The 26,534-nt window shown below is 47.3% G+C and overlaps 12 protein-coding genes across 12 annotated transcripts; 8 read left to right on the top strand and 4 right to left on the bottom strand.

Moving 5' to 3' along the window:
* Positions 1 to 998: 998 nt before the first annotated feature.
* Positions 999 to 2,144, top strand: N7503_011607 (NAD(P)/FAD-dependent oxidoreductase; the record flags this gene model as incomplete). The annotated part of the gene is made up of 1 exon (XM_057071153.1): positions 999 to 2,144. One exon carries the CDS (start codon positions 999 to 1,001, stop codon positions 2,142 to 2,144), a length of 1,146 nt encoding a protein of 381 aa, XP_056917764.1.
* A 255-nt stretch (positions 2,145 to 2,399) lies between these two features.
* N7503_011608 (C2H2-type zinc finger protein) lies at positions 2,400 to 3,950 on the bottom strand (the record flags this gene model as incomplete). The annotated part of the gene is made up of 5 exons (XM_057071154.1): positions 2,400 to 2,811; positions 2,866 to 3,101; positions 3,179 to 3,620; positions 3,684 to 3,799; positions 3,861 to 3,950. The coding sequence occupies 5 exons, from the start codon at positions 3,948 to 3,950 to the stop codon at positions 2,400 to 2,402; spliced, it is 1,296 nt and encodes a 431-aa protein (XP_056917765.1).
* A 2,417-nt stretch (positions 3,951 to 6,367) lies between these two features.
* On the top strand, positions 6,368 to 7,046 carry N7503_011609 (uncharacterized protein; the record flags this gene model as incomplete). Its single annotated transcript, XM_057071155.1, has 2 exons — positions 6,368 to 6,654; positions 6,827 to 7,046. The coding sequence occupies 2 exons, from the start codon at positions 6,368 to 6,370 to the stop codon at positions 7,044 to 7,046; spliced, it is 507 nt and encodes a 168-aa protein (XP_056917766.1).
* A 1,505-nt stretch (positions 7,047 to 8,551) lies between these two features.
* On the top strand, positions 8,552 to 10,078 carry N7503_011610 (uncharacterized protein; the record flags this gene model as incomplete). The annotated part of the gene is made up of 1 exon (XM_057071156.1): positions 8,552 to 10,078. The coding sequence occupies one exon, from the start codon at positions 8,552 to 8,554 to the stop codon at positions 10,076 to 10,078; it is 1,527 nt and encodes a 508-aa protein (XP_056917767.1).
* A 1,470-nt stretch (positions 10,079 to 11,548) lies between these two features.
* Positions 11,549 to 12,532, top strand: N7503_011611 (thioesterase-like superfamily-domain-containing protein; the record flags this gene model as incomplete). Its single annotated transcript, XM_057071157.1, has 2 exons — positions 11,549 to 11,760; positions 11,812 to 12,532. 2 exons carry the CDS (start codon positions 11,549 to 11,551, stop codon positions 12,530 to 12,532), a joined length of 933 nt encoding a protein of 310 aa, XP_056917768.1.
* A 1,692-nt stretch (positions 12,533 to 14,224) lies between these two features.
* On the top strand, positions 14,225 to 15,694 carry N7503_011612 (uncharacterized protein; the record flags this gene model as incomplete). The annotated part of the gene is made up of 4 exons (XM_057071158.1): positions 14,225 to 14,282; positions 14,339 to 15,003; positions 15,055 to 15,157; positions 15,216 to 15,694. 4 exons carry the CDS (start codon positions 14,225 to 14,227, stop codon positions 15,692 to 15,694), a joined length of 1,305 nt encoding a protein of 434 aa, XP_056917769.1.
* A 514-nt stretch (positions 15,695 to 16,208) lies between these two features.
* On the top strand, positions 16,209 to 17,126 carry N7503_011613 (alpha/beta fold hydrolase; the record flags this gene model as incomplete). Its single annotated transcript, XM_057071159.1, has 1 exon — positions 16,209 to 17,126. The coding sequence occupies one exon, from the start codon at positions 16,209 to 16,211 to the stop codon at positions 17,124 to 17,126; it is 918 nt and encodes a 305-aa protein (XP_056917770.1).
* Positions 17,127 to 17,553: 427 nt separating this feature from the next.
* Positions 17,554 to 18,040, top strand: N7503_011614 (uncharacterized protein; the record flags this gene model as incomplete). The annotated part of the gene is made up of 2 exons (XM_057071160.1): positions 17,554 to 17,934; positions 17,984 to 18,040. 2 exons carry the CDS (start codon positions 17,554 to 17,556, stop codon positions 18,038 to 18,040), a joined length of 438 nt encoding a protein of 145 aa, XP_056917771.1.
* Positions 18,041 to 18,706: 666 nt separating this feature from the next.
* On the bottom strand, positions 18,707 to 18,919 carry N7503_011615 (uncharacterized protein; the record flags this gene model as incomplete). Its single annotated transcript, XM_057071161.1, has 1 exon — positions 18,707 to 18,919. One exon carries the CDS (start codon positions 18,917 to 18,919, stop codon positions 18,707 to 18,709), a length of 213 nt encoding a protein of 70 aa, XP_056917772.1.
* A 469-nt stretch (positions 18,920 to 19,388) lies between these two features.
* On the top strand, positions 19,389 to 20,831 carry N7503_011616 (type III PLP-dependent enzyme; the record flags this gene model as incomplete). Its single annotated transcript, XM_057071162.1, has 4 exons — positions 19,389 to 19,638; positions 19,697 to 20,092; positions 20,149 to 20,682; positions 20,740 to 20,831. 4 exons carry the CDS (start codon positions 19,389 to 19,391, stop codon positions 20,829 to 20,831), a joined length of 1,272 nt encoding a protein of 423 aa, XP_056917773.1.
* A 402-nt stretch (positions 20,832 to 21,233) lies between these two features.
* N7503_011617 (putative clock controled protein (Ccg-8)) lies at positions 21,234 to 22,835 on the bottom strand (the record flags this gene model as incomplete). Its single annotated transcript, XM_057071163.1, has 2 exons — positions 22,598 to 22,835; positions 21,234 to 22,441 (listed from the first exon to the last, which is right to left on the bottom strand). Exons 1-2 carry the CDS (start codon positions 22,698 to 22,700, stop codon positions 21,234 to 21,236), a joined length of 1,311 nt encoding a protein of 436 aa, XP_056917774.1. The 5' UTR covers positions 22,701 to 22,835.
* A 1,660-nt stretch (positions 22,836 to 24,495) lies between these two features.
* On the bottom strand, positions 24,496 to 26,367 carry N7503_011618 (putative amino acid permease; the record flags this gene model as incomplete). Its single annotated transcript, XM_057071164.1, has 5 exons — positions 24,496 to 25,720; positions 25,772 to 25,932; positions 25,987 to 25,993; positions 26,055 to 26,112; positions 26,166 to 26,367. 5 exons carry the CDS (start codon positions 26,365 to 26,367, stop codon positions 24,496 to 24,498), a joined length of 1,653 nt encoding a protein of 550 aa, XP_056917775.1.
* Between the last annotated feature and the right edge of the window lie 167 nt (positions 26,368 to 26,534).

Raw genomic sequence — 26,534 nt, forward strand, 5'->3', positions numbered from 1 at the left:
GAATGCATCTCCCACCTGTACAACGCATGAAGACCCGAGGGGCAATCGACTTTGAGAAGGTAGCAGGAGCAAGCGAGACCAAGGCGATTGGCATGGAGAGTGGGGACACTGTGGATGTGTCTTATCGGTGACGATATGGAGATAAGCATGCACTCCCGAGACGTGAAAAGCCAAAAGCACGCGTTGTCACGTTGCAGCCTTGCTGTCCAGGCCCTACAACGTCCTATGACTAGTCTGATTCGCTTTCGCCGACCCAGCTTCGCGACATCCACCGCTCTCTACGCCAGATCTTGGCAAGTTTCCGCGACGCCTCGCTAGATGGACATCATGGACCACACCTTGTTTAGACCAGCTTCGGAAGAAGGCAAGGTCTCTTGCACGCAACCGCCACAAGAGCGTGTGCTAATCGAGAAGGTTCCAGTTCAGCGCTTCTTTCTCAATCGACAGATGAGAGTCATAAGCTTGAATACCTTGACTACCTTTACTTACCATAGTATGTATCTTCGTTGAGCCTCACATTGAACAGTGGAACAAGCCAAGAAGGCTTGTAAGCAAACGTATCGATATTCAAAAGCAATGTTTGAGCCTGCACATGAGGTCTACGAATCAGATTGCATAATTGTTGAGCTGTTGAGCGTATGAGCGATATCCCGCATTCAACCCACATCCCACATGACACATGACACATCCCACATCCCACAATTAAATATCCACATGGGGCCCACCGCTCCGTTGGACAGAGAACTGCCAGACCGCAGAGGAAAATCGCTTCATTAACAATTATAAATACAAGGCTTACAGATCAAATCAAGGTAGATTTAAAATTCAAGATCTCCACTCAAGCTGTACTTTTAATCCATTGGTAATCGTAGGTATTTGCTAGTAAAACACTAGTGTATCCACAAATCTAATCATTAAATAGGAGGCTAAATCCACATTTCTGTCAATTCAATATATCTGTTTCAACCTTCCCCTCCAAATACAGGCTCCCATACAAAATGAGTAGAGCCACTATCGTCGTCATCGGCGCCTCATACTGCGGACTTGGAGTTGCAAATGGGCTTCTGAAATCTGAGTCCGATAAGGTCAAGATTGTCCTAATCAATCCCTCAGAGAAGGTTTATTTCAACATTGCGGCCCCTCGCATTCTCGCAAAACCCGAATTCTTCCAGCCCAATCAATACCTCCTCCCAATCGAAAGTTCATTTTCGAAGTACCCAAAGGAGTCATTCGAATTCATCAAAGGAAGCGCAAGTCGCATAGACACCACCTCAAAACTGGTCGAATTGTCATCACAGCAACCTCCTATCTCCTATGACTATCTCGTGATCGCATCTGGTAGCACAACCTCATCCTCGGTTGATGGAGAATTAGCTCCTTTCAAGCCCATGAAAGATCATGACCTCGAAGCCTCCATTAGCTCCATCCAAAAGGCTATCTCTAACGCGAACAGTGTTATCATTGGCGGAGCAGGCCCAGTTGGTGTTGAGTTTGCTGGAGAGCTTGCAGAGGCATTCAAAGACAAAGAAGACACCTCAATCACTCTCATTTCGGCATCAGAACGCGTTCTGCCGATGCTGAAGGAGAAAGGCAGTCTGGCAGCAGAGAATGCACTTGCAGACAAAGGCATCAAGGTCATAGCCTCGACCAAGGTTGCAAATGCTGTACGCAGCGCATCTGGTAGCCAAACTGCGTGGGTTGTCAACCTGGACAATGGCGAACAGCTCCAGGCAGACCTCTACATCTCCACGACCGGTGCGCTTCCCAACAACCAGTTTATTCCAGCTGAATTTCTCTCAGCTGATGGCTGGGTCAACGTGGATGAGAACCTTCGCGTCACGGGAGGTTCAGAAGATTGCCTTATCTACGCACTCGGCGATATTACCACTCAGCCGCTGCGCACTGCGATCAAGCTTGCGGATCAGATCCCCGTCGTTGTTTCCAATCTCAAAGTCGCAATCCTTGGCACAGGAAAGCTTGTTAACTACAACCCCAACGGATCTTTCATGATGGTTGTGCCCATTGGTGAAAGTACCGGAACTGGTCAGATGTTTGGATGGAAACCTTGGGGAATGATGGTTTCGATGATCAAGGGGAGAGACTTTTTCATTTCAAAGGCTGCTGGCATGCTGGGGCTGAATTAGTTTTGCTCTACTCATTTTGTCTCTTTCTCTCATCTCGCTACCTGTTAATATTTGGAATCTCCAAAAAAGATCTGAATGTCCATTTGTTAAATTTTTTCTCTCGCTTTAACCTCTTATGCGCGAGGTTTCTTGGAGTCACTTAATCATGTAAATTAACATAAATTGGAAGTCATGTACTAGAACAAATAAGATAGCGAGCACGGCCCCGTTCACAAAGGTTGTAGTGGGTATTTTATGCTCCGTGTTATGTGCATCTCAAATCATCACCTCAACATTTGAGGTTAGTCCTGGATCAGCAATACGAGTATCTTTTAAATGTGAGAATAAGAAAGGCCCGATCCTTTGCAATAAGGCAGGATAGGTCTCCTCAGCAGGACTTGCCAAGCAACAGCCCAGCGCCATTCCTAACGTGAAGTCCCATGCAACAACGGACGATAGTTCATTCCACCTGCTCGAATCCGCAGTGTTTTCGAATAAGCTTCCTACCACAGTACGAACCTCATAGTCCGACCAACCGATAACGCTACTGTCCCAAATATGACTTAGGGCTGGAGCTCGGACTTGCAGTATTTGCGGATCGAAAAATCCCAAAGGTTTAAACTTTGAATAGTCTGTAACCATGACATAATTGAGATGGATGTGAACTTTGAAATGAAGAAGAGCGAGCCTATTTGACTGGTCAGCCAGAAAGCCAATTAGATGGAATTGCCTTTTTGCATACCTTTGATAGACTTCTCGATGTATCGGGTTGGAAGTTGCCATATCGATCTTCTTTTGGTCATATACACCGTATCTGTCAAAGAGCTCAAATAGTTCCTTGTGGCAGATGACCCCCGGAGGACAGAAATCTGTTCCCCTATATGTTGAGAGGATGATCAGAATAAGGAGTGCCTGGAACTCGGCAAGAAACCCAGGCACCGGAACTTTCGGATGGTAATCTTTTACTGAGGCTTCAAACTAGAATTTCGGAGCTGGTCAGCGATTACTCGCGATGATTGATTGGTGGAAAGTTCCATCACGAAGAGGGTTCCTACAAGCTTTCGATTGAGTTCAGTCAATATAGCGTCATGATAGGACATTGCCTCATTCCTTGTCTCAGGGGTTCCTATCATCCATAGCCCGGCAATTAAGACTGCTATCGATAGATTAGGCGGCTGCGCTGAGTTCTGGACTGTTTTCTGGTGCAAAATAGGCCAGTGGGGATGGAAATTGCGGAAGTAAAGCTCCTCTAGTTGACGTCGATTTGTCGCTTCGAGTAGTTTTGCAGCTGGGGTTGAAGAAAGATCCAGATGCCAGATCTCACTTGCTGTATTGGAACTTTGAGCTTCATCAGCAGCATATTCACCAACTGGTGTCGGGCTGTGATCATCGGTAGGTTTGCTGCGTTTGCTTGCGACAGAGCCTTCGGGATGAGGTTGATCAGCTAAGCGTTGCGAATCCCCGTGGTTAAGTGCTTTATGGCGGTTGAGCAAGTCCCTATGTCGGTAGTGTTGATATTATTCCAACAGATGCGAAGTTATCTTTTCAGCTTTCACTGACCTGCGATTAAATGCCGAGGGGCATTCCTGGCAAGTAAATGGTCGGGCGTTGGCATGGTCACGTTCGTGCCGCCGCAGGTGTTCTTTTCTTAAATAAGAACGAGTACAGCCAGGTTGCTGGCACCGAAAAGAGACTTCCATACCACGTCTTAAATGCTTTGTGATTTTGACAACCTACAAGGTCGTCCTCCTTTTGCGGGCAGCGTAGTGACAGTCTCCAAAGACCGGCCTTTTGGTGGCGGGAATAGTTACCAACGTGAGCCTTCATCATGACTAAGCTTGCCATCCCCGATGAATAGCCTATTATCGAGTTTTACGAAAAATGCAATCTCGACTTCCAATTGGTTCTAGACTGACTATAGGCTCTCAAGGTTTACAAGAGCTCATAGCTAGCACAGGATTTATCGTATGCGCTCCCCAATGGCCAAACATACAAGAACCCAAAATGTACAAAATTGAGCCTTACCAGAATGAGCCACATTCTCCATACCAGACATACTTTGATTACTTCCAACCAGATCCCATTCTGATCCCAGCACTATATCATGGTCATCTTCGATTGCCCGTTTCGCTGTTAAATAGAGCATCTGAAAGTCCGAAATGCCGCCACCGAAGTAGAATCTTTCCCGGAAGCGATCTAGAATGGCGAGACGAAGTTCCAAATCCCGACTTTTCAATAGGATCTGATGCAAAATACGTTCAAATCCAATGAAATCCATGGCGTCGACAGGAATCGCCGTGTTTATGCCAAAGATTCTTATCAGAATCTCACACAGTCTCTGTGTGCTATCATTGTGGCTTTGCTGCTCAATAGCGGATGATCCAAGGTTTGTCCAGATTTTGCAGACAAGCCATCTTGTCTCTAGCATAAGCTGAAGGCGATAATCAAATTGATCAGGCTGGGAAAGGTGGCGGCTTGAGTGTATTGCATGATGTGCCCACGAATCCAACTCATTATTTAGCCCTCGTTGAATTGATTGAATATTCAGTATGGCCTTCGGATTGAATGGCTTTGTCCTTGCCGAATTGTCAATTGCAAACGGAATTTTTAGCGACCTCTCCGTCAGTCTCCAAAGGACCTTTTGGGCTTCAACGACAGCTGCCAAAGACTCTGCAGCAGGGGAGCCTGTTATCATATCCGCCAATTGTTCATAAGAGAACTCGGAAAGAAAGCGTGCAAACATTTCGTATTGTCGAAAGATGCGCTTTAAAGGCGGAGCTGCTTCAAAGGAAGATAATATGCTTTTGCAATGATGATAGTGGACCAAGGCTGTCTTGAAATCACCGCTGAAAAACTCTATAGTCAAGAACAGAATACAAGTCAAGACAACCGTGTCAAGATTTGGAGGTCGAGAAGATGGCTTAATGATCTCTGCAATAGCGGCATTGTAATGCCGTACGGCAAATCTTTGATCTGTTGGCGAGTTTTCAGTATTCTGCTCATATATTGAGCTCATAGCGACTACCGCATGTCTTATGGCTGGTTCTTGGTGGATCCACTGAGGTAAGGTTTGGATCCAAAAACAGTGAGATAATGGCACAGCACACGGGGCAAGAACCCGTCGGAAAAAATCCAGGCTCCGAAGCTCAAGATTCTCCGCACCCGGTAAAGTAGAAAGTTGGCTTCGATCTGCTCGGGGGATCCAAAGCTTATAGCCGTCGCATTTTCGCCCCGTTGATGTGCACCGCGTGCAATGCGGATAGGTTTCATCACACTTGATTTTGCGGATTCTGATGAAAGGTCAGCTTTTTGTTTATCAAGTGAAATGATGAAAAGAAAGTATGACGAACCTGCAAGTTATACACCCAGTGTGACTCCTGCGAATGCCTTTGCGAGTCATTCTTTCACTTTATTTTAGAATTGCCATTAGAAGGAGGGTTATAAAAGACGTTGAGACATGCTTTTGGTTGCTATTCAATATGCGAAGTAGGAGCCCGTATAATAGAATGTCTTGGATCTTGTTGTAGTGCACATCGGAGTTATGTTAGAGAGGAACGTACTAGTTTGAGTCTGGATTTAGGGGTATGGCATCGGGTCACATGACTTCTCAACATATAAAAGCGGCCTTATGTGACATTCCACTAATATCTTAGTGGAATATTTGAACGGAGACACCGCAAGATGTAAAAGCGAAATGGTACATGAAAGGCGAGAAACCACTCGTGCGAGCAGGTTCTGCAAACAAAAGGCGTGGAAAAGCAGAGTGATCGACATCATCCTTTCAATCGATATTTAGCCGAGCGAGGTCAAGAACTAGTCAGATGATATTCTTGAGAAGCTTGTAGAGGAGTATGTCTTGTTTTGGATTGGGAGATAAGGTCAAGTAATCAATAGTGATAATTTTCCAGAATCCTGGCTATTCCCAGATGTCTAAAGGGTAAGGTTACATGGAGTCATCTATATACTTTTTCTCCGCCGCCTATTTTGGCAGAATTAAGCTTCAGAGGACGACTATTGATATACTTTAGTATAGTTCAAACTGGACTAGTACTCACTTCGATTTAAGATTGGAATAGTAGCAAGGCAATGAGTTTAAGTAGATGGTCATAAATATCTTCCCTCACCCGCTGTTTCACTTCCCCTTCTTCTTCCCTTTGTCCTCTCATCGTAATCCTCTCACTTTCGACTTCTCAAAATAATCTCAACTCACTACACTATTACTTTGCGCTCACTTGATAGCTAATATGACTATCAAAGAGACTATCTCATCTCTCAAAATTTCCTTGCCCGAACGGGCCTATTTTACTGGGCGACGACAGCCCAAGAACACTGAAGACTTGGAGACTCAACCTCCTAGAATTGTCTCCGAAGATGAAATTTGGCATAAGCGCAGGGTCGTTTTCTACTTTTCCCTTGCCGTGATCTTGTTTGCTCTTGCCTTGTTCTTCGTGTTGTGGCAGGTCGGGGTGATCCCCGAGATTCCTCATGCTGCAGCGCAGAAAATCGCGGATGATGCTGCGGCCCAGAAAATGTTCGATGATGCTAATGTTTGGAATGATGACTTTGACTTTGATTAGAGTTGGCTTGTTTTTGTTTCGTTCCCTCTACTTAGAATTGACTTCAATTCAACAAACTACCGGCAATAAAATTTCTTTTCCTCCTTGTAAATTACAGCGCGGAATCAGAGCGCATTGAGACTTTAGCGTCATCACCTTGCTGCTTCAGGGTGATGTTCGTGATCTGGATGTCTGGGATGAGGAAGCGCACGAGTATTATCCGGCTCCGCCTGTTGAGGGTGCGTATGTCGTTAACCCGGGCAATTTGTTTGAGCGCTGGTCGAAGAACGTCTATATTTTGAACTTTAATCGCGTGATCAATCGCTCCGGCACGAATCGATACTCGTCCCCTTTAATTATGATGTGAAACCCGGGTTTCACCATCCACTGTATTCAATTATGCCGTAATAAGCCGCACGATGAGAAATATGCTCCGATCTCTGTGGATGATGTGAGGCAGAGGTACAAGGATGTCTATAGCCGGGTCGGTATCTGCAATGTGGCTGAGAGAGTGGCGTAGGTCACAGGCTTTACCACATGTGCAATTTTGCCCAGGTTAGCGGAGTGTCGTTGATCTAGGCGCTCATTAATTTCAGAATCGGAGTGCAATATTCTGGAATAGGTCGTGAAGGCAGCAACTACGGGTATTTAAATTTTTACCCATCAGAACGGTCATCACTGGGGCAAAGCAGGAACTGAAGTATTAAATACCTAAGCGGATGATACTAAGTTAAGCCGTACTTCAACTGGTGACAAAGAATTACCCAGTTCTATCAGTGCAGAACAAACGAAGTCTCCAACATAAGCTCAATCCAAGATGTAAGCGATGAATACAAATCGCAAGATAAGTGGCCTTTGGAGCCTTGAAGACTGTAAGTCTTCGAGGTGACGCTTCTTGCACTTGAGGCTTGGTTCCTGCTCCGTTGGCCCACCTTAGATCGATCCCCTTCAGCCCGCTAATCTTCCACAATTCCACTGCAATCCCCCTCTATTATCCACACCTGAGCCTCATGCCAGGTGGGACCTGACCCCGCAATCGATGTCTCCTGCGATGCTCTCGTCGGAAATTACCCCTGAAGAAGCTAACACGTTCCTTGTTCTAGTAGTTAGCTTTCACGCACTCGTTTGACCTTCCGATCTTCAAGATGTCCCCGCATTATATCCGAGCTTCCCAAATATGGTGTATCGTCGAAGCGGCGCAACTTCCGAATCCAGATCCACCGGGGCCCCTGTCAATTCCTCCAAGGAATCAATACCCCGTCCGCGACAAAAGTCGGAAACTACAGAGAGCGAACCATATCAAGTATCCGTTGGCTTCTTGGCCCCCACACTTGATTTCGCAACTCCGCTCTTCTTCCAGGGCTTGTGTTCAAAAAATTACAGTAAATCTGCCTTGTGGAGAGCTTTTCTATGAACATGATCCTGGTAGCTTCTGGGGGCTGCTGTGCCTCTCACAGTGGCTTAGATCAAGCTAAAGCTATTTTCGTCCGTACGGCTGAGGACCCCTGCTAAATTATGCGACTAATGCACCCACTTGTTCAATCACGAGGTCCCCGCACAAAAAAAGCTCCAGAAACACGCAAGCATCCCTATCAGCCCTCATAATTCTCCGGCGCAACGGGATTGACACCATTTCGCGTTAATCAAAATATGGGACTATTCCAGATGAGTGCCTAGGCTATCACAGCCCTCACGCTTGCATCATTGAACCGATCCAATGAACCAGTTCATTGCAGCGGGTCATGGCCTATGGGGGAAGTGCTTAAGAGGTCCGCTCACAAGCTAAAAGGCCATCAATCTCCCCATTTATTTGAGAATCGCACAGGATTCCCTTCAAGTCACGTTTCTCCGGCACCTTGCATAGGTTATATAATGGCTCCCGAACCAGTACCGGAGCCCAAGTTTCAGCCTCTTCATGTTGTGCTAGCAGAGGCGTTTTCTGACGACTCTCCCAAGATTCTTTGTGCTTTTCTCGAAAGTGATGGCAGACCTTGCGGCGATACTGTTGAAAAAACAGATTTGCTTGGTGCTAAATACTACGTTGAAAAGGTCTCTCAATATTTGACTAATACCACCGAAACATCTCCGCTTCTCGCTTTGTTGTTTCAGCTTTGCAATTATTGTTTATGCGGCCATCATATGAAGCACAATGGCCATCCCAAGTCTCAGTGGCTGCGTGAGCTTAAAACCAAGGCCTTGAGAGATGAATTCATTTCACTGATGATGGCGAATGAACGATGGCCACCCCCACCCAGAGTGCTGGAATTCATAGCCATCAAAACCGGCAAAAGTGTTGAAACATGGCTCGAAACCCTCAAAAGAATCGAAGAAGTGTTGAAGAAGGAGCTTAAAGGAATCGACAAGAACTATGTGTATGTGCTGTCTTCCCCGGAAGCAGTGGGGAAGTTCAAGATCGGTGTTTGCAAAGACCACCCATTGGAGAAGCGGACGGACCAACATCTCAAATGTTATCCCAGCTCCAAAATAATCAAACATATGGCAGTACCTCGGTATGCTTACCGTGTGGAGCAGCTCATGTTGGCGGAGTTCAAAGAATACCACTTCCAGCTTGAAGCACCATGCCATGTGTACGATCATGGACGTCACAAAGAGTGGTTAAATGTTGACGCGGACATTCTGGTTGGGCGGATTCGTGAATGGCAAGACTTTTTCATTGATCGTCCTCATAAGATGAAACTTTATGCCGAAGATGGTAGTTTCAATCGTGACGCAGGGCCGCTTAGTCCTCCTCATCGAGACTCCGAGAGACCTACGGATTCTACCCCCATGAGGAATGGTCACTGGCCGTCATCGCGCTCCCCGACTCCATGCAATGACAGCCCTGACCCTTTTTCGACAATCAATGAAGATACGGGGAAGGCCAGTGGAAATCCGGTGGAAACGCCTGCCGTTTCTACTCCCACGAAGCCTCATCGCCGCTCATCATCATCACGCTCTTCTTGTCTTCCAAATGACAACCCAGTCCCATCTTCGAAAGAGAGTGGTGGCATAGGGAAGGCCATTAGGAAGTCACAAGAAACGAACAAAAACGACACTCCTACAAAGAATCGTCGCACATCGCGGCGCTTCCTAGCTCCGCCGGATGAGAGCCCAATTCGATCAACGAAGAAGAATGTTGACACGGAGAGTATCAGTGACCAGTCATCCCGACTACCTGAAAAATCCACTCCTACAAAGCCTGATAGTCGTCTATTGCGCTTGGCGAGTTCGCCAAAGGAGAGTTCCGTGTCAGGTCTCAAAGTGGGCAAGAAATCTAAGGACAAAAGTGGGAACTCAACAGAGTCAGACATAAGTGAGAACTTGTCCATGATTAAGTTAACAAGTGGACGCCGGACGAGAAGTACCAGCGCGATGTCACAAGAGGCTGCGGTTAAATAGGGATAACACTTTGTTCAATGGTAGACTCATCATTTGCTCTTGTTCCAGAGTGTAGCTATGGTTTCCAGGGACCTGGCTTCGTCGTCTCCACAGGCGTTTTGTCCTAACCGGTTAAAGGAAGAACTAACGAAGCGGGGTATTCACTTAAGGCTCTCTTATGAATATACGCGGGCGAACATACACGGCAATGCATTTTATTCATAGTTTTCCATCTGCAGTTCCATGATCAAGCATCTTTGTTTTGGATTATCTCAACATTGAAACCGTAAAGCCCAGAAACCCACCCGCGCACATGTACGCAGTTGTCGAGGAAGGACTATCAGGCCCGATACTATCAGCCTCGTGCCTCTTAGATTCATGAGTGTGATGTTGATTCTCGTTCCTCCCCGGACACATACGAGTCAACGGGTGATTATGATTTACAAGCCGCTTCCGCCTTCGAGAAATTAAGAGATATAGACTTCCGTATCAACTATACTAGACTGTTGAATTCTCCTTCCGTTCTAAGCCCTATTCAGGGGTGATATCACCATCGGGACTTTGACTTCAGGTGGAAATACGCCCGGTCAATAAAAGGGAGGTGAAGGGCGATCGACCATAATGTTTTATTTCCTTGTTCTAAGGTCTATGCAAGATTCTCTTGTTCGCGTGAGTAAACACATCATCATCTCTGACTATATAGGTATTGTATAGTAGTGGATGGCTACAAAGAACAGGAGAAATTATATACATCTATCACCCGACTCCGAACATCTTAGCCTGTTAGGTTATATAACCACCCTCGCTGAGTTATTTGAGTGGATTAAAGAGACGTGGACACCAAATATCACAAGAGAAATCTAGAAGACGAGCACTTTTGCTCGAAGACTGGATGACCATTGATAGGTGTAAATCAAGCCGAGGTCTTCTTCATTGAATGATATCCCAGGCTATTTTTAAAGAGGGGTCAGCACATGACCGATGGGCCACGTGATGATCTGATACACTACCAACAATCTTCTTTAATAGGTGGCTTCTGTATTAAATCCGCGCATTGAGTCGTCTTTGATTGTGTCTCGGATGAGCGAGTAGGATTCAGAGTCTGTTATTTCTCGGGTGCGGAAGTTCTCAGAAATTAATATTCTCCAGAGCCAATCACCCCTCGTGAAGTTGACCATCCACGTCCACCGGGATTTCAAAACAATAGGAGACTAGGGCTCGGACTGTACACTTCAGAGGTCAACTCCTGGCCCTCAAGACCCAAGCATACGTTGACGCTTGAAATTCAATGGAATATGGCAGACATATTACCAACCAGCTTGTCGGCTGCATTGGACATTTCCCCTTCGAGTAAGCGATTTGTTCCTGTACTTTCAACGGATATTTCATTCGGAGCAGGTCTGTGCAACTCCCAATCCTCCATGCCAATTTGACCGGCCACATGACTAATAGGGAACCTCAGTCAGCTGTGGGGGCTATATCGCCTGTTTGATGGCAAAATATGCGGTAGATTATGCCTCAAAGCAAGAGAACTTACGATCGCAAACAGATGTGCGAACGTCGTTGGTTCAATTCTACCGCCCGATCATTGCGAGCAAACCAGTGGAAATGCAACTGCGTGAAGTAAGCCTAGGTAAAGCATGGTCCACCTTACGTGTTGAAACATTCCAATTTGAGAAAGTCGCAGTGTCCGCAGATATTTGGTAGGAGATGCCTATCCACCATTATAGTCCATAGGTGCTAATGTGATTTAGGCTCTGTAACTTCAAACTTCCGGGCATCAGCCTCCAGACAGGCTGGCAGTTGAATACCCGCCCCGTGAATCTATCGATTCTCGAAATGGACCTTGATCCCGAATGGACATCATACCAAACAGCATTCCATCGAAATGGGTTTCGGCGCGCCCACTCCTACGTGAGAACTTTCATACCAACTTCATGGCCATCCCAGATAAAGTTCACAGAACAATGGATCTTACCCGGTTGGGACTGCCTCCCGCAAGGGTCCTGTGTGACTCAGAAAGAACAAGACAAAGCACGGTGGACAACAGAGATGATACAATTTGCTATAGATATGAGCTTTCCTGTCCAAGAGAATTTCTTCCCACACACAGACCGACTACCGATGGGCAGTATTGCTGCTACTCTGGAATTCGCAGAGGCGCAAAGAAAGGCTCGTGTGGAGGGAAAGCCGAATTGGAGAGAACTGGAGCTAGACGGCTCAATAAAACCTATCACCCAAACTGTTCATGTGACATTGAGTATGTCGACAGAGATCAAGAGAAATCTCCCACCTGAAGGTGTCCGATGGCTTTACTTGCGCACTGAGGCTAAAAATATCACGAGTGGAAGGATGGACCTGGAAATCCTTCTTTGTGATGAGAATATGGACTTGATCGCCATAAGTCAACATGTTGCACAGATCATACCATCCGCCCAGAAACACGAAAGGAGTCGGAAAGGCGCAAAGATGTGACTTGGCTGGTAGAAATGATTATACATCGGGATCCACTGAGACATTTGCATAGATGTGTGAGTATTCAAAAGTAGGACTCATCCGGGTATATATTCAGTTGTTGCTGAATAACTATGTGCGCTGACATACTCATAAAATGTCATGCTGATAGAACTCGGTGCCTCGAGACCATAGTCCATAGCTATTCGAGAACCAGAAGCTCTTTCGATGTTCTGGCTTATTAAGTCACCCCGCAAGAAATATTCAAAATGTATCCCGAGGTCATGCTACCCCGCGATATCTTGGGACGAAGGTCCCATGATAATAGGATAAGCAAAGAGACATACAATACGACCATGTTCTTGAGAGGGGTCAGATGACCATCTCGAAATTAAAGCCGAGTGCTAAAGCGCTGTAGCAACCTCGGGAGTGAGAAGCGTCCACGGGTCTCGCCATATTTCCAACGCGTGGACATCGCTCCTTACTTGGTCTCCCAGCTCGGGATGCACGTAGCCGTTCTCTCCGCCCAGCTTTGAATGCTTTCCGAGGTCTTTGACTAAATCTCCTTTTCATGTAGACTGGCTCGGTTTCGAACCTAGGAAACGTTGCCCAACCTGAAGAACAACAAAACTTCACACAAATCTGAATACAAAACTAGAACTACATCTTAAGAGAACACATCCCGCCTACGTCATTTCAGGCAAAATACCGGTGAGGCCCGTAACTAAGAAGGCTGGGAAATTTGTGAAACAGGGGTTATCCCACTTGGTAGCACAGGCATACACGGACACGCTCGTCAAGCGAAGTCGATCTTGCCTTAATCAGGAGAGCGTTGGAAAAGCAATGTGATTCAGGTGCATAACCCCTCCAAACTAACGCCAAGGCCCACAATCTTCGATCCTGAAATCTCGATCACAGAAGAGCAACGGCCGAAACGGTTCTCTTGGCGCCCCTCAAGGTAGTCTGTATCCACCCGTATCCCAAACTCAACTGGATAAGGGCGCCGGCGTTTGAGATGCGGCCCACAACTTGGTACGCGGAAGGCATGCAAGAACATGCAAGAATGTCGTGGCGCATTTGGATACATTCCCACAGGGCCACAGCATTGTACACCGCCAAATGACGATCTGTCGGAGAAGTCATCCAGTCGAGTGGTCGGTCACACGGTGATCTTGCCTGACCGAGAGGTTGCAGGTTGGATCGCGGGAGGACCTTAAAGGAGTACGTCCCCCGATCTGACTGGTCGAATGAGAGTCCTTGTAGCCATGTGAGCTTTCGGTTCTCACTACATGCGACCGATGCGGAAAAGGAAGCACAATAGATAGCTCCACCAAGGTCCGCAATCTCAACTGATGCATGTCATTTTTTGTCTGAGCACCTCGTGGACTCCGCTTCTCTAAAATGGGGCCTTCCGGCCTAGTTTCAGCGCCGAACAGTTTCGCTTTTCCTCATGATGTATCATCCAAGGTTGTTGATTATGGCTGGGGAGCCATTGTTCTACAGCAGCGATGAGGAGAGACCGTTACTCTTGCGACTGCGATCGTCGCAATTGTTTATTGTGGGAGCTGTCGCGTTTTCGTTGTTCACTGTGGGTTTTTACGTCTTAATAAAAAGAAACTTGAAGCTGACGTGAGTTCCATACAGGATGTTTTTCTACACTCTATGGTACGGATGCTGTTCACGAATTCGGGACGATAATCTTACACTATTCAGATGGTACCTATTATGCCGACAATGCTTGTCTCTCGAGCTGGGCTCCCATTCGAAGATCGTACGTACAGAGCGCCGGCTTTATAGACCTGGAGGTTGACTAAACATGTCATTCAGGCGAATATTGGAACAGCGCTCTTCTGCTATCAGAGGCGGCATCAGCTCTTCTCTGCACGCCAATATTCGGATTTTTCCTCGACTTCTCCGGGAATCGCCAGGATCTATACCTCTTCGGTCTCGTCATTTTGACAGGGTCCATGACGTTATTCATAACCGCTAATACGGTCATGTGGTACATGTACGCTAAAGTGCTACAAGGTGCTGCAACGGCAATTTTGACTGTTTCTGGTCTTACAATCTTGACCGATGCAGTGGACAAACATCAGCTTGGACAGATGATTGGTTATGTGAGCACCGCTATGATTCTAGGCTTCATGTCTGGATCTCCCATGGGAGGCATGATTTTTGAATTCGGCGGGTATTATACTGTCCTCGGGATAGCATTTGGACTCATTGCGCTCGACATGTTATTGCGACTATCGGTTGTTGAGAAAAAGGTCGCCACACGCTGGCGGACGCTGCCTGAGTATTGTCCCTACAAGGGCCATACTTATACATCAGGTTATTTCTCTTGTGAAACGATCTTCAATCGGGATAACTCCCACGATAATAGTCGGCCTAGTGGCTCGCTGGCGCTGATGAAGCTCTTGCAGCAGTCACGAATCCTGATTAGTTTATGGGCTGTGATCGTCAGTGCACTGGTCGTATCCGCCTTGGACGCAGTGAGTACATTACCTTCAATCCTGTCGAGTCTGTTGCTAATCTCTTCCTAGACGCTTGCTATCTTTGTGCAAGACGTGTTTCATTCGAGTGCATTGGGCTCCGGTTTAATATTCGTCCCCGTAGCCTTTGCAGCCCTTCTACAGCCGTTCTCTGGTATGTATATCCTAACGGGCTGACACAGTTCAGGAGACTAATATGGCTTCTTTTCCAGTACATCTTTGTGAGCGATTCGGCTGTAGAATCATAGCACTTATCGCCTTCGCTGCCCTATCACCAACGCTGGTCTGCCTGCGCTTTGTCCAACAAGACACTGCATTCGATACCAGCATCCTGTGCATCATCCTGCTCGGTATTGGCATATGTGTAAACCTCGCCGAACCAGCTCTAATACTCGAGATCCAACGTGTTCTGCATGGTATTGAGATGGAGGACCCGGCAGTCTTCGGCGACAACAGTGCAGTTTCACAGGCATTTAGCCTCCAGATATTGGCCCGATTTGGAGGATTTGTGCTTGGGCCAATTCAAGGCGGGTTTATTTCATATTACTACGACTGGGATGTAATGACACTTGGGCTGGGTGTTCTATCCCTTCTCACGGCTGTGCCTATGCTTTGGCTCAGCAGTGCTGCTCAGAGTGTACAAGCTAGTGATGAGGGGGATGGAGAGAGACGGCCGCTGCTTTCTGCGTAGCTGTTGTCTTTTCACTTTTCTCTTATTAATGCATTTATGACTTATCGATCAAGCGACGACTACGACTTTGACGACAACAATGATCACGACTACGATGATGACTATGACTATGGTTCTATTCATTGCGATATCCCCATTTTTATGATGCCTCGGATGACATGATTCATTCCGGTGGCTTGGCGGGAGCTTAGACAGCCTGCAGATTCTGCGATGATCTGACGAAATCATGACAATCGAACTGAATCCCAGTTTGAAACTATTTGTGAAGCCCTCTTTCAAAATAGATCCGATATGCTGTAGTTCCGTAAAGCAATGTATGACGCAGCCCCACAAAAGCGGCCCGTCAACCACAAGTCGGAGTACCGTGGAACCGATGTTGATTGGATACTTCTATAGCAACGCCACTCATCCATCAGTTCAACTATTAGCATAATATTTACCAGATCCCAGCTCCAGTAGTTTGCAGTAACTTCAAGAGCTTCTACATTCCAGAGCTTGAAATCTTTACATGAAAATGAGTCCCTTCAACTACATCGAACTCACACAAACCTTCGAATACTCCAACAACACCCACAACTATAAAATTTGCTGGACATCCCTCGGTGACACAAAATCCCCTCCATTAATCTTCGTTCACGGCACACCCTGGTCGTCCAAAGTCTGGAGCGTCTACGCCCAGTCACTCGCGAAGTATTTCCATGTCTATCTCTTCGACAATCCCGGTTTCGGCACAAGCCCACTTGGCCAACCTCTACCCGGAAAGGAAAATGAGATTACGACAGAAGTTGCGTTAGACGCAGATCTATCAGGACAGTCAGAAGCTTTTGCCGCGCTCTACCGATACTGGTCGACAAGCTGGGGATCCAGAAAAGCACATGTTATCGCACATGACCATGGCGGACTAATGAGTCTCCGGGCGCATATAATCCACGGGTGTGAATTTGCCAGCCTGTGTCTGATCAATGTGGTTGCGTTGGGACCCTTTGGACAACCATTGTTTAAGTTGATCGCTGAGAATGAGGAGGTATTTAAAGCCTTGACGGGACCTGTTTTTGAGGGTGTTGTTGAGTCTTATATTCGGGATGCGGCATGCTCGGATTTGTCGAAGGAAACTATGGACATGTTGAAGAGTCCATGGATCTCGAGTGAGGAGGGAAGGAGGGGATTTGTGAGGCAGATGGTGCAGGCGAATAGTCGCAGCACGGAGGAGGTTGAGGGTAGGTATCCAGACGTTGGTAAGGCTATGCCTGTCAGGATTATCTGGGGAAAAGAGGATCGATGGATTCCGGTTGATACCGCGTTCAGACTGGGTGAGAATTTAAATGCGCAAGATGTTGTGTTGATTGATGGAGCCGGTCACCTGGTGATGTATGATCAGGAAGGCAAGCTAGGCGTGGAGTTGGGATGGTGGCTGAGTCAGGTGAATTGTTGAGATAGATACCAATTAGCACATAGGCTGGATTCGAAAGCAATGGGAAATTCTGATTCTCTTACAATATATATGCTTGATACAAGATGCCTTATCCTAACGACCTTTCTGGTTCATGAAGCGGAATTACATGTTCGTCTCTATGATACCATTATCGCTCCAGGCTGACTGTTATCACCGGACGCTAGGAAATCTGTCAAATGGGGAATGGTTCCAGATGGCAGAACGAAGGGCGGTCTCATTCGGAAATCATGAGAGACGCCCCATCAATATCTTGTCATCTGCCAAAGCTTCTTTCACTATCTGTTTCAAGGTCGAACCTTGCATATACATCTCACTGTTTGGTTGCTTACGTACTTATACAGTCCAGTTTACACGGCCCCGTACTGGTTTACCAGCATTGCAACTTTTTGGTTTTGGTACTGAAGACATGGAATCGTCGCTGCCTGAACAGCTGTTCCTTGATTTTCGTGTCTCTGACGTCCTTGATAAAACCATAAGACTACCAAGAGTCGAGCCATGGGCATCTCAGTACTGCACGGCTATCTCAGAAAAGCGCTATGGTGATGCGATCTATGCTCGATATCATATGGATGGACAAAGCAAAGATGGCGTTCACATCGATCTGTGTGGTTGTGGGAAAGGAAAACCACACAAAACCCTTGTATTCGACATAATTATGGAAGACGCCCGAGATTATGCGCAAGGGTCCCCTGATCTCTATCGCGACGCACTGCTATTCTACAGCACTACAAGCCCAAATGACAACCGACGGGATATAATTCAGGAACTCTTCAAGATTGGAGATTGGGTATGTCCAAAAGTGATTCCTCCAGGGAAATCGTCCCTAATGGTCCCAGATGAACATTCGGATCACGTCGCTCGATGCTAGCTGCCCTCAAGCGGCCGTCCTATGAAGCATGGTTCTGTGCCACTGGTGCGGAATATAGTGTCTCTGGAAAATGTTTGTGCCTCCGTGTTTCTCACCCAGCATTGATTAAAAGCAAGACGGTGACTGCACTGCCTCACCAGCTTTACCGCGACTCGATTGATCTCTTACAGTCTATGATTATTCATATAGATAAGACTATTGATATAATATCTACTGGACTTTACTAGTTGAGTTGAACAATAGGTAAACAGAGAAAGAAGTGAAATTATTATCAGACTTTTATAATCGGCTCTTATGGTAGAGAAACCTTAAATATATGATATACAAGAATCGTATTCTTCCCTTATCACTAACCAGTAATTTGATAATCTAATGTTTATGATTTATTTAATCAATGAATACTAAACTTCTATTGAATATTATAAAGAATGATGATAACATTTTCTACTCACACATCATTGAGCTGAAGGATGCCTCCACTGGACCCACTACTGATCGTGGAACAAGGGACGGCTTGCAAGATCGGCACCACATCTGAAGTTTGAAACCGGAGAAATCCCTTTCCGCTGCAACGATTATAGGGGATCTATTGGAACTCTAGGCCCGGATCGGTTTGTTGCGTGAGAATATACTCCATGGCCAGTAGCCGACCGTGCTGCCCTTGGCCTGTTGAGGTTTTCAACCTGCAGGCTCACCCAATGTGGGGTGGGCCCTCATGCATATCGTTCCTTGAATTTATAGGCCATTGAACCTGCTCGTCACGATCGGTGATCCAATCTCGATTCATCTCACGGTACCAATGCGGGAACCATTTGTCGATCTCGATCGAAGGATCCACAGGTCGTTCCAGCTGGTCCACATCCCTTTCCACTTTCACCAATCCGTAGCAGTTTTGATCGATCATGACAGAATTGCAGGAAACAAGTGATTTATGTCAGCTTTGCAGCCGCGCCTTGTGGAAAAGTGACGTGTGACGAGCTGCTCTTCGGGAGAAGGACCCACAGCCAGCGAACTGCTCCATGAACCCAGCAATATCATTAGATATCTGATACGGCACCTCCACCATCTCGCAGCAGCTCCTAAGCACCCGCGTTCTCAGCTGCGGGAGGTACATATTCTTTACGTAAAAGACCCTCCTTGCTAACCCATTGAGATGTCTCAAGTATGCGACACGCCCCCAAACCTGGCAGAACGAGGATCGTGCAGCTTAGCACCCCTGTATGGTGCAATTCCACGATACCTGCACCTAATCTTTATACTGGCGTGTTTTCCCGTAGAAAGCGACAAATTGCACTTCTGCCTGCGTGAGTGTCGACATTGTACGATATCCATTTACTGTTTCACCGAACTGTGCGCTTGAGCCAGCCCGAATCATGGATCTCCTCCCCTTCCCTAGCTCTGTTCCCGTTCAAAGAGAGATTCGCCATTCAGAAAGGTCGATCGAATACACCAAGCCTATCCCAGACGAGTTAATCGACCTTGCAATTCAGAGAAACATTACGTGTATAGATAAACGCGGTCTAGTAGGTGGCGACGAAGCTTTCTACATCGCAGATTTAGGTCAGATTACGAGACAACACCAGAGATGGACACGTTGCTTTCCTGATATTCGACCGTATTACGGTACTCTTCTCTTTCGGCTGGCAAAAAGTTGCAATCCAGACTGACAATGCATCACCAGCAATAAAATGTAACTCCGACCCGACGCTCCTGAAATGTCTCGCCGATCATGGTACAGGATTTGATTGCGCTTCTATCGAGGAGATGCGTACGGTCCTCAGTTTAGGTGTTGATCCTGCTCGAATTTTATTCGCAAATCCGTGCAAGGCTGCTGCATCCTTGGTCTTCGCTCGTGAAGCTGGAGTGCTACGTACGACGTTTGATAATATCGATGAATTGGATACAATCAAGACGCATATGCCTGAGGCACAGCTGTTATTGCGGATTTATGCCAATGACGATAGTGCGCTGATTAGCTTTGGGGAGAAGTTTGGTGCACCGTTGGATACGACGCAGGCCTTATTGGTTAGAGCGAGGGAGCTTGGATTTGATGTCGTGGGTGTTAGTTTTCATGTTGGTAAGTGTTGGAATTGAGATATTTTGAATTTGTGAACGGTGTTAACAATTATCCAGGAACCGGAGCCAAATCCCCCACGGCATTTAGCAAAGCAATCCAACACGCCCGTCAAGTCTTCACGCAAGCCAACAATCTAGGTTTCACACCTAGCATCCTCGACATTGGTGGCGGCTTCGAAGATAGCAGCTTTGAATCCATATCTTCGCATATCCTGCAGTCAATCCGCACCGAGTTCCCAGCTGGTGTAACCGCTATTGCGGAACCAGGTCGATTCTACGCTCGCAGTGCGTATACGCTTGTTTCAAGAGTTATTGCCCGTCGTCGGCAGATGGGTGTTGCGGCTGTACAAGGTGTGCCTGATATGCTTTATCAAAATGACGGTGTATATGGGAGTTTCATGAATGTCGTTATGGAGAAGGAGGTTATGGTGCCTATCTTGGTGAGGAAGAGAGGAAAGAGCAAGGGTAATAAGGAGTATCGGTACTCTGTTTGGGGGCCGACGTGTGATGGGATTGATTGTGTGGCCAAGGAAGCGAGGTTTGGGGAGGAAGTTATGATTGGGGATTGGCTGAAGTATATGAATATGGGCGGTACGTATTTCAAATTGCGTGAAATTGAGGCTTTCTGATCACTGCTGACTTCAATAGCATACACGAGTACCACGGCGACCAAGTTTAACGGGTTTAATACGTCTTTAGAGACGTTCTACGTCAACAGTGAAACGATGCCCGGGTTCTAGGTGAGAGTAGGCATTGGCAACATCTGCCACCGCATCCCATCTATCAGTGCGTAGAGGCCATGCTCTACTTGTCGGGAGATTTGATCAATCTAGATGATGTAAAGCCTTGGAGCTTTTGGAGAAACTTCAACCTCAGGTGCATTGATGCAATATGTTCATATAGCAAAAAAGCGAAGGCAACTTTTTCAAGTGGTTTGAATCCATAAATTTATTCAAACCAAAAACCACCATAATCCAATTGAGTGCAAGATTCCCGATTGCACAGCTAAAAGAGTGCATAATAACAGCTATTGGATATCAATCATAAAGTACCGTCACAGACACATAAGATAGAAAATGACAAAAGATAGACAAGAAAAAGGTGTAAGGAGAGGCGGTCCAAAGGTATTACCAGGGTATCAATCAAACTTTCTCAGTTCCAGCCATCTGCACGTCTCCAGGAGCACCCTCTCCCAGAGGCTGCTTGATATCCATTCCGTACGGTTGAGCGTCCGGTGTCGCAGATGGATTCTGTTTCTCCGCATCCTGCGCGGATTTGTTATCGGGGCGCTTGCGCCCAAGCCGCTCGCACCAGTGCTCGGCACTAACAAGGGTATCGTTGACTACACCGCTGACCTGGCCCAAAATATCCAAGCTTTCGTTGGCCAAGACGAGGATTCGGTGCGCACCGACAGTCGCATCTGAAGAGGCCTCGACGGAGCCGGGTGGTGGTTGAGAGGTACTAGCCATTTGGAATCGGTGAGGCAAGGATGTCAAGTGTCGTCGTACGAGATGACGGGCGTTTTCTGGCAACGCTCCTCCAGCATACTTCGATACAACGTCGACAACCTGCTTCAACGTTGAAAGCACGTCTGCCTTGACAGCCTGAATACGCTGTGTCAAGAGCGACGCACTTTCCCCACCTTCAAGGTCGGTTTGTTGGGATTGGTTTTTCTTTTGGGAGTCCCACTCTGTTAAAGCATTCTGAAGCGCCACGATAGCCTTGCCGAGTCTCCCGTTTGCCCAGCGCAGCCAGGTCAAACAATAGGTCAAGCTACGTAGTGACTCCTCGCTCATCGCAACACCTAAACCCGAGGTTGAAATGACCAGTCGGCTCTGCCATGTCGGATTCTGTCGCACTTGTTTCTCCTCATACCGAGGTGACCGTGCATCGTCATAAGGTGGAAGCGTCTCAGCCATCGACAGATCGGAAGAACTTCGTGTTCGTGGTCGGCTCTGGATCATCGCATCCTCTGGGCCCTTCTCAACATCCATATCCGGCGTGGTTTCGGACACCTTGCGGCGCTTATTGGTAGGATTCGAGTCCTGTGGAGATTCTCGTCGTTGCAGCGCCCAGCGCAGACCACTTTCAACACCGGTCTTGCGGCCAACAGTGCCCACCGTATTCGCGACAGGTGAGCCGATATTGCGCTCGATAAACTCGGCGCTAGACTTGAAGCGTGCGGAGTAGGACTTGGAGGTGGTGTATGCAGACACTGAGCCGTTGATAGCAGAGGATATGAGTGGATGCGACGACGTTAGCAGTGAGAGCAGCGGCTCCGCAGCTTGTGAAGAGTTCGGCGTTGTTCCCGGTATGGTTTGCCGCGATGCTAGTGGTGACTGTCCGTATTCTAGGGAGAAATGATTAGCCTGGTTGCTTCATTTTTATTATCCGCATAGGAGCGCTGCGACGCTTAGTATAGCCTAGTCGCAGAATAGTTTCCAGGTGATTTCATATAATCACGACTGGGGGAGTATAGGCCGAGTGACTGTTTTCGGTAACGCACCTGTGCGAAGGCCCTCAAGAGCTTGCGCGGCCTCGAGGTCGTCCATAGATAGCACGCTGGCGGCCCGACGAGTACGATCGTCGGAATGAGTTTCGAGATCCATCACGGCGGTGGAAGCATTATTTGGGAGTCTGGGTGGAGCGAAGAAAGTGGCAAGATTCGCGTTCGGCGCAGAGTCTTTCACGTGAAAACAGGTGAAGGTTGACTAAGTGGTGACACTGACCAATCTCACCCTTCACATGCCTGAAACCAACCCCAACAAAAGTGTATTTCACAAAGAGCCGAGTGCCCATGAACTTGATGAACTTCTTTATGGATTTTATGCTTTTGCCTATCGTTCCCCCAACTTTGTTTGTACTGCCGGCTTATCCCTCTGTTCCTGCGCCTATTATTCCATTCCGATTGCGTGTATCAGACCCCCACGCAACATTATAACAGTCAAACACAAAAGTCCTTTAAATAGCCACAGTTATACGCATTTATACGCATTTACACGCAATTAGACGCAATTATAATCCCAACCGGAGATCTCTGTCCCGGCCACCGTCATCGCCTGTCCACAATCTATCTGTCACAAAGCCCAATAATAGATCCAGAGCAGATAGACTGAGACAGGTACACCGTACATCTGAGTTTACGGCTAATAGAAATTCCCCAGCACTAAATAGGAAGGAAGCACCAAATAGGAAGGTTGAAATACTATCGGCACTGCAACTGCCTGGTCGCTTTCCCGGCGAGAAGTTCAATTTAGACCGACCTGCATGTGAAGTGGGGGTCCAAGCTACAGCCTTTCGGGGTCTAGATACGAATTTCTCCACCGAGTATCATATGCCAGGTGAATACGGTGTATGGATTATAATATACAGAATTGATCGGCCAACTGCCGTTCCTGATCATCGATAGAATGGTTTGGAGACAACCCTGGCAGTTACTGTACATGTTGTACTTTTTACTGCCTGGATTAGCATGTGATCCGGTAATTGAGAACTGGAATATCACATCTAAATATCCTGTCTGGCCCATATCATTTGAAATGCTAAGTCTCTCGAAAACGGTATTGTTATTCCCGAAACTCGGAAAAGATACATGTGTTGGTGCGAATTGGGTATGCAGTTCGTCCCTGGCAAGTTATTGGATCGACGATCCACCCCCAGGAGGTCTACCTATTAAAGTACCCCACATTATTGCGCAACATTATGCATGTAGTGCGTCGGAGATCGATAGCCTGCTCACCTCCATTTTCACCGCCGTCCCTGGGCTGAAGGCGACTTTACCCTCTATATTGCTCGCTGGGGCTTTAAGCTAGGCTAGGCTAAGCTGTTCGTTCTACCTAAACGCTTGCTTGAAAATTCCTCGAAATGTTATCAAATATCTCACTATAGTATACATGCAAAGTGCTCCAATGCAAAGACATCGTATCCTAGGCTTTGACCCGCGGAACTGCGGCGGTACAAATATTTGACTAGAATCTTACCTTGTCAGGTCATGAAAGCGGACTAACAATTCTGTGACAAGGAAAAGCAAGCTTTCAAGCCATTTTGATGGCAAAAATCCTTCCATGGGTAAGGTGCAGAAGCGGGGGCAAAGAAAATTAATGATGGCTGATGATGCAGATCGTGGTTGGTTTGCCGCACCGACTCGGCGGGTAGGATATCATCCCCGTATATGACAGGCCACGTCCACGGGTGGCGGAATGTGTGTACTTGTGCGTGTATCAATGCATTTCATTTCAGGCCCTCGGACATCTGGGATGACAGAGTCACCCTAGGGCTGGGATATGGCAAGTCAAAAACTGCAGAACACAGGTACGTATATTTCTTGATGAGCGCCAGGAGCAGAGGAACACACTCAACCATTCAAAACGACCTCTACACCTGGGCAGGTAACAACCGGTCGAATCAAATATCCAACTTGCCAGTCCACATATCCGCATTCCTTGAATTCACATGTTTGGTGCGCATCGCTAATTTATACCCCAAAATTAATATCAAAAAGATCGGGACACCCACGAATGACGCCACAGCGGACTGATAGTGGAACATGAGCTTGCCATTACGATCAAATGTGAACGCGCCAAGAACCATGGTTATCGATATGAACAGACAGAGTACAAGACCTAGCCAGGTCCCAGCAAGACCGAACCGGGCGCGAAATGTAAGTACCTCATCGGGGATACCCTGGGCTTTGCGTGCCCGCACAAAAGCGATGTGAGTGATGAGGATGCACACCCAGACCAAAAGACCAAGCGTCGTCACCATATCCACGAGATAGCCAAATACAAGCCGTGAATCCTCGGCGACGTTGACATAAGCTAATGTTGCGACAGATGAGGATACAGCTAGAGCGTAGACGGGAACTCCGCGGCGATTGGTGTAGAGAAGAAAAGAAGGCGCACGGCGCTTGAGAGAGAGATCGCACATCGCCTTGGTGGCCAGGTAAAGGTCATAATTGGCTATGGACAACACGAATAACAGAATGCAACCGTTCAGAATGTCCGGCACCACTGCGATGCCGGAGAGATAAATGGCCGCAACGAAAGGAGATGCGGCAGCACCTTTGGTCGAATCACGAGCAAAGGCCAGTCTGATCGAGTCTCGAGGAACGAGCATACCCAACAGAGTGATTCCCAAAAGATGAAACACCAACACCCGATAGAATGTGTGCTTAATGGCACGGGAAATAGCCTTTCGTATGTTAGGAGCCCGGACCATAATGCCCGACCGTTCACTCCCAATGAAGGCGAACGTCGCCGAAGACGTTGTTGCGCAGGTCTCCAAAAACTTCTCGAGCAACCCGTGATTCACCCGAGCCCCGAATAGATCAAACACACCGGGCTTATACCAAAATCGGAATCCTCGAGTATCATGATCTGGTCCTCCTCCCACAGCAATGACCATCGACAAGATCATTAGAGCGGACATGATGAATAATTTGAAGGATGAAACGTAAAACTCGACTCGACTGGGGAGTCCATGGTGAACAAAGTTGACGAGGATGATCACGAAAAGCAGAACAGAAATCCACACACCGGGGTTGATCCTGTCAGCATCAACCCAATACGAAATGAGTAGAGCGGCGGCCGTCAATTGATTTGGGGTGACGATGGCATATTTCAGCCAGTATCTATATCAGCCGGTGAGACGGTATCACAAAAAGGCTCATTGTGAAACTCACATCCAACCCACACTGAAGCCCAAAGCCGGATCAACGAATCGAACGGCCTGGTCTGCCACGGTATATGGCTTTGGCAACCAAGCAGCGACTTCACCCAAGGCCAATAGAACCAAGTATACCGAGAACCCGACGAAGCTGTATGATATCATCATGGCAGCCGGCTGTAGACCATTAGCTCGTCATGCGCAGAAGCGTTGTAGATCAATATCACTCACGCCGCTCCTGTTGCCCAGTTAGTTTAATTCACGATCAAGAGTCCGTCATGTGTGATGAAAGGGCTTACATTGTGAGAGCCCTGGCAGTCCCGATCATCAAGCCCGTGCCAATGGCTGACCCAACCGCTGTAGACACAAATTAGTGTGCCCTTTTCACTTACGAAGGGGTCTCCACAAACCGATAACTCCGACTTGACGAGGTGATAGAGACTGGTAGATGTCGACAAACCCAAAGGTAACATCCCCATGAGGTCCATGTCGGGTGGCCTCTTGGTGTTCCGGAGCAGTCCTCGCAGATGCAATCGACGGGGCAGGTATACTTTGTGCAGATTCATAATTTGAAGACCGATTTCGCTGGCGTAGATATTCGGACAGATCCATGCCAGCGGTTCGTGGAAACCATGAAAGATATACGAATCATGAAAGATATACGATTTCTACAGTTCAAGTGAAGCTTAGAGCTGTGGTCTTAGACAGCACCAACGGAGGAAGGAACGAGTGTGGACGGACAGTGAAATTAGCAATCACCAAGGTTATGATGTATAAAT

This window comes from Penicillium pulvis (assembly GCF_028828015.1).
Source record: "Penicillium pulvis strain IBT 33274 chromosome Unknown scaffold_8_segment0_segment0, whole genome shotgun sequence".
Taxonomy (NCBI): domain Eukaryota; kingdom Fungi; phylum Ascomycota; class Eurotiomycetes; order Eurotiales; family Aspergillaceae; genus Penicillium; species Penicillium pulvis.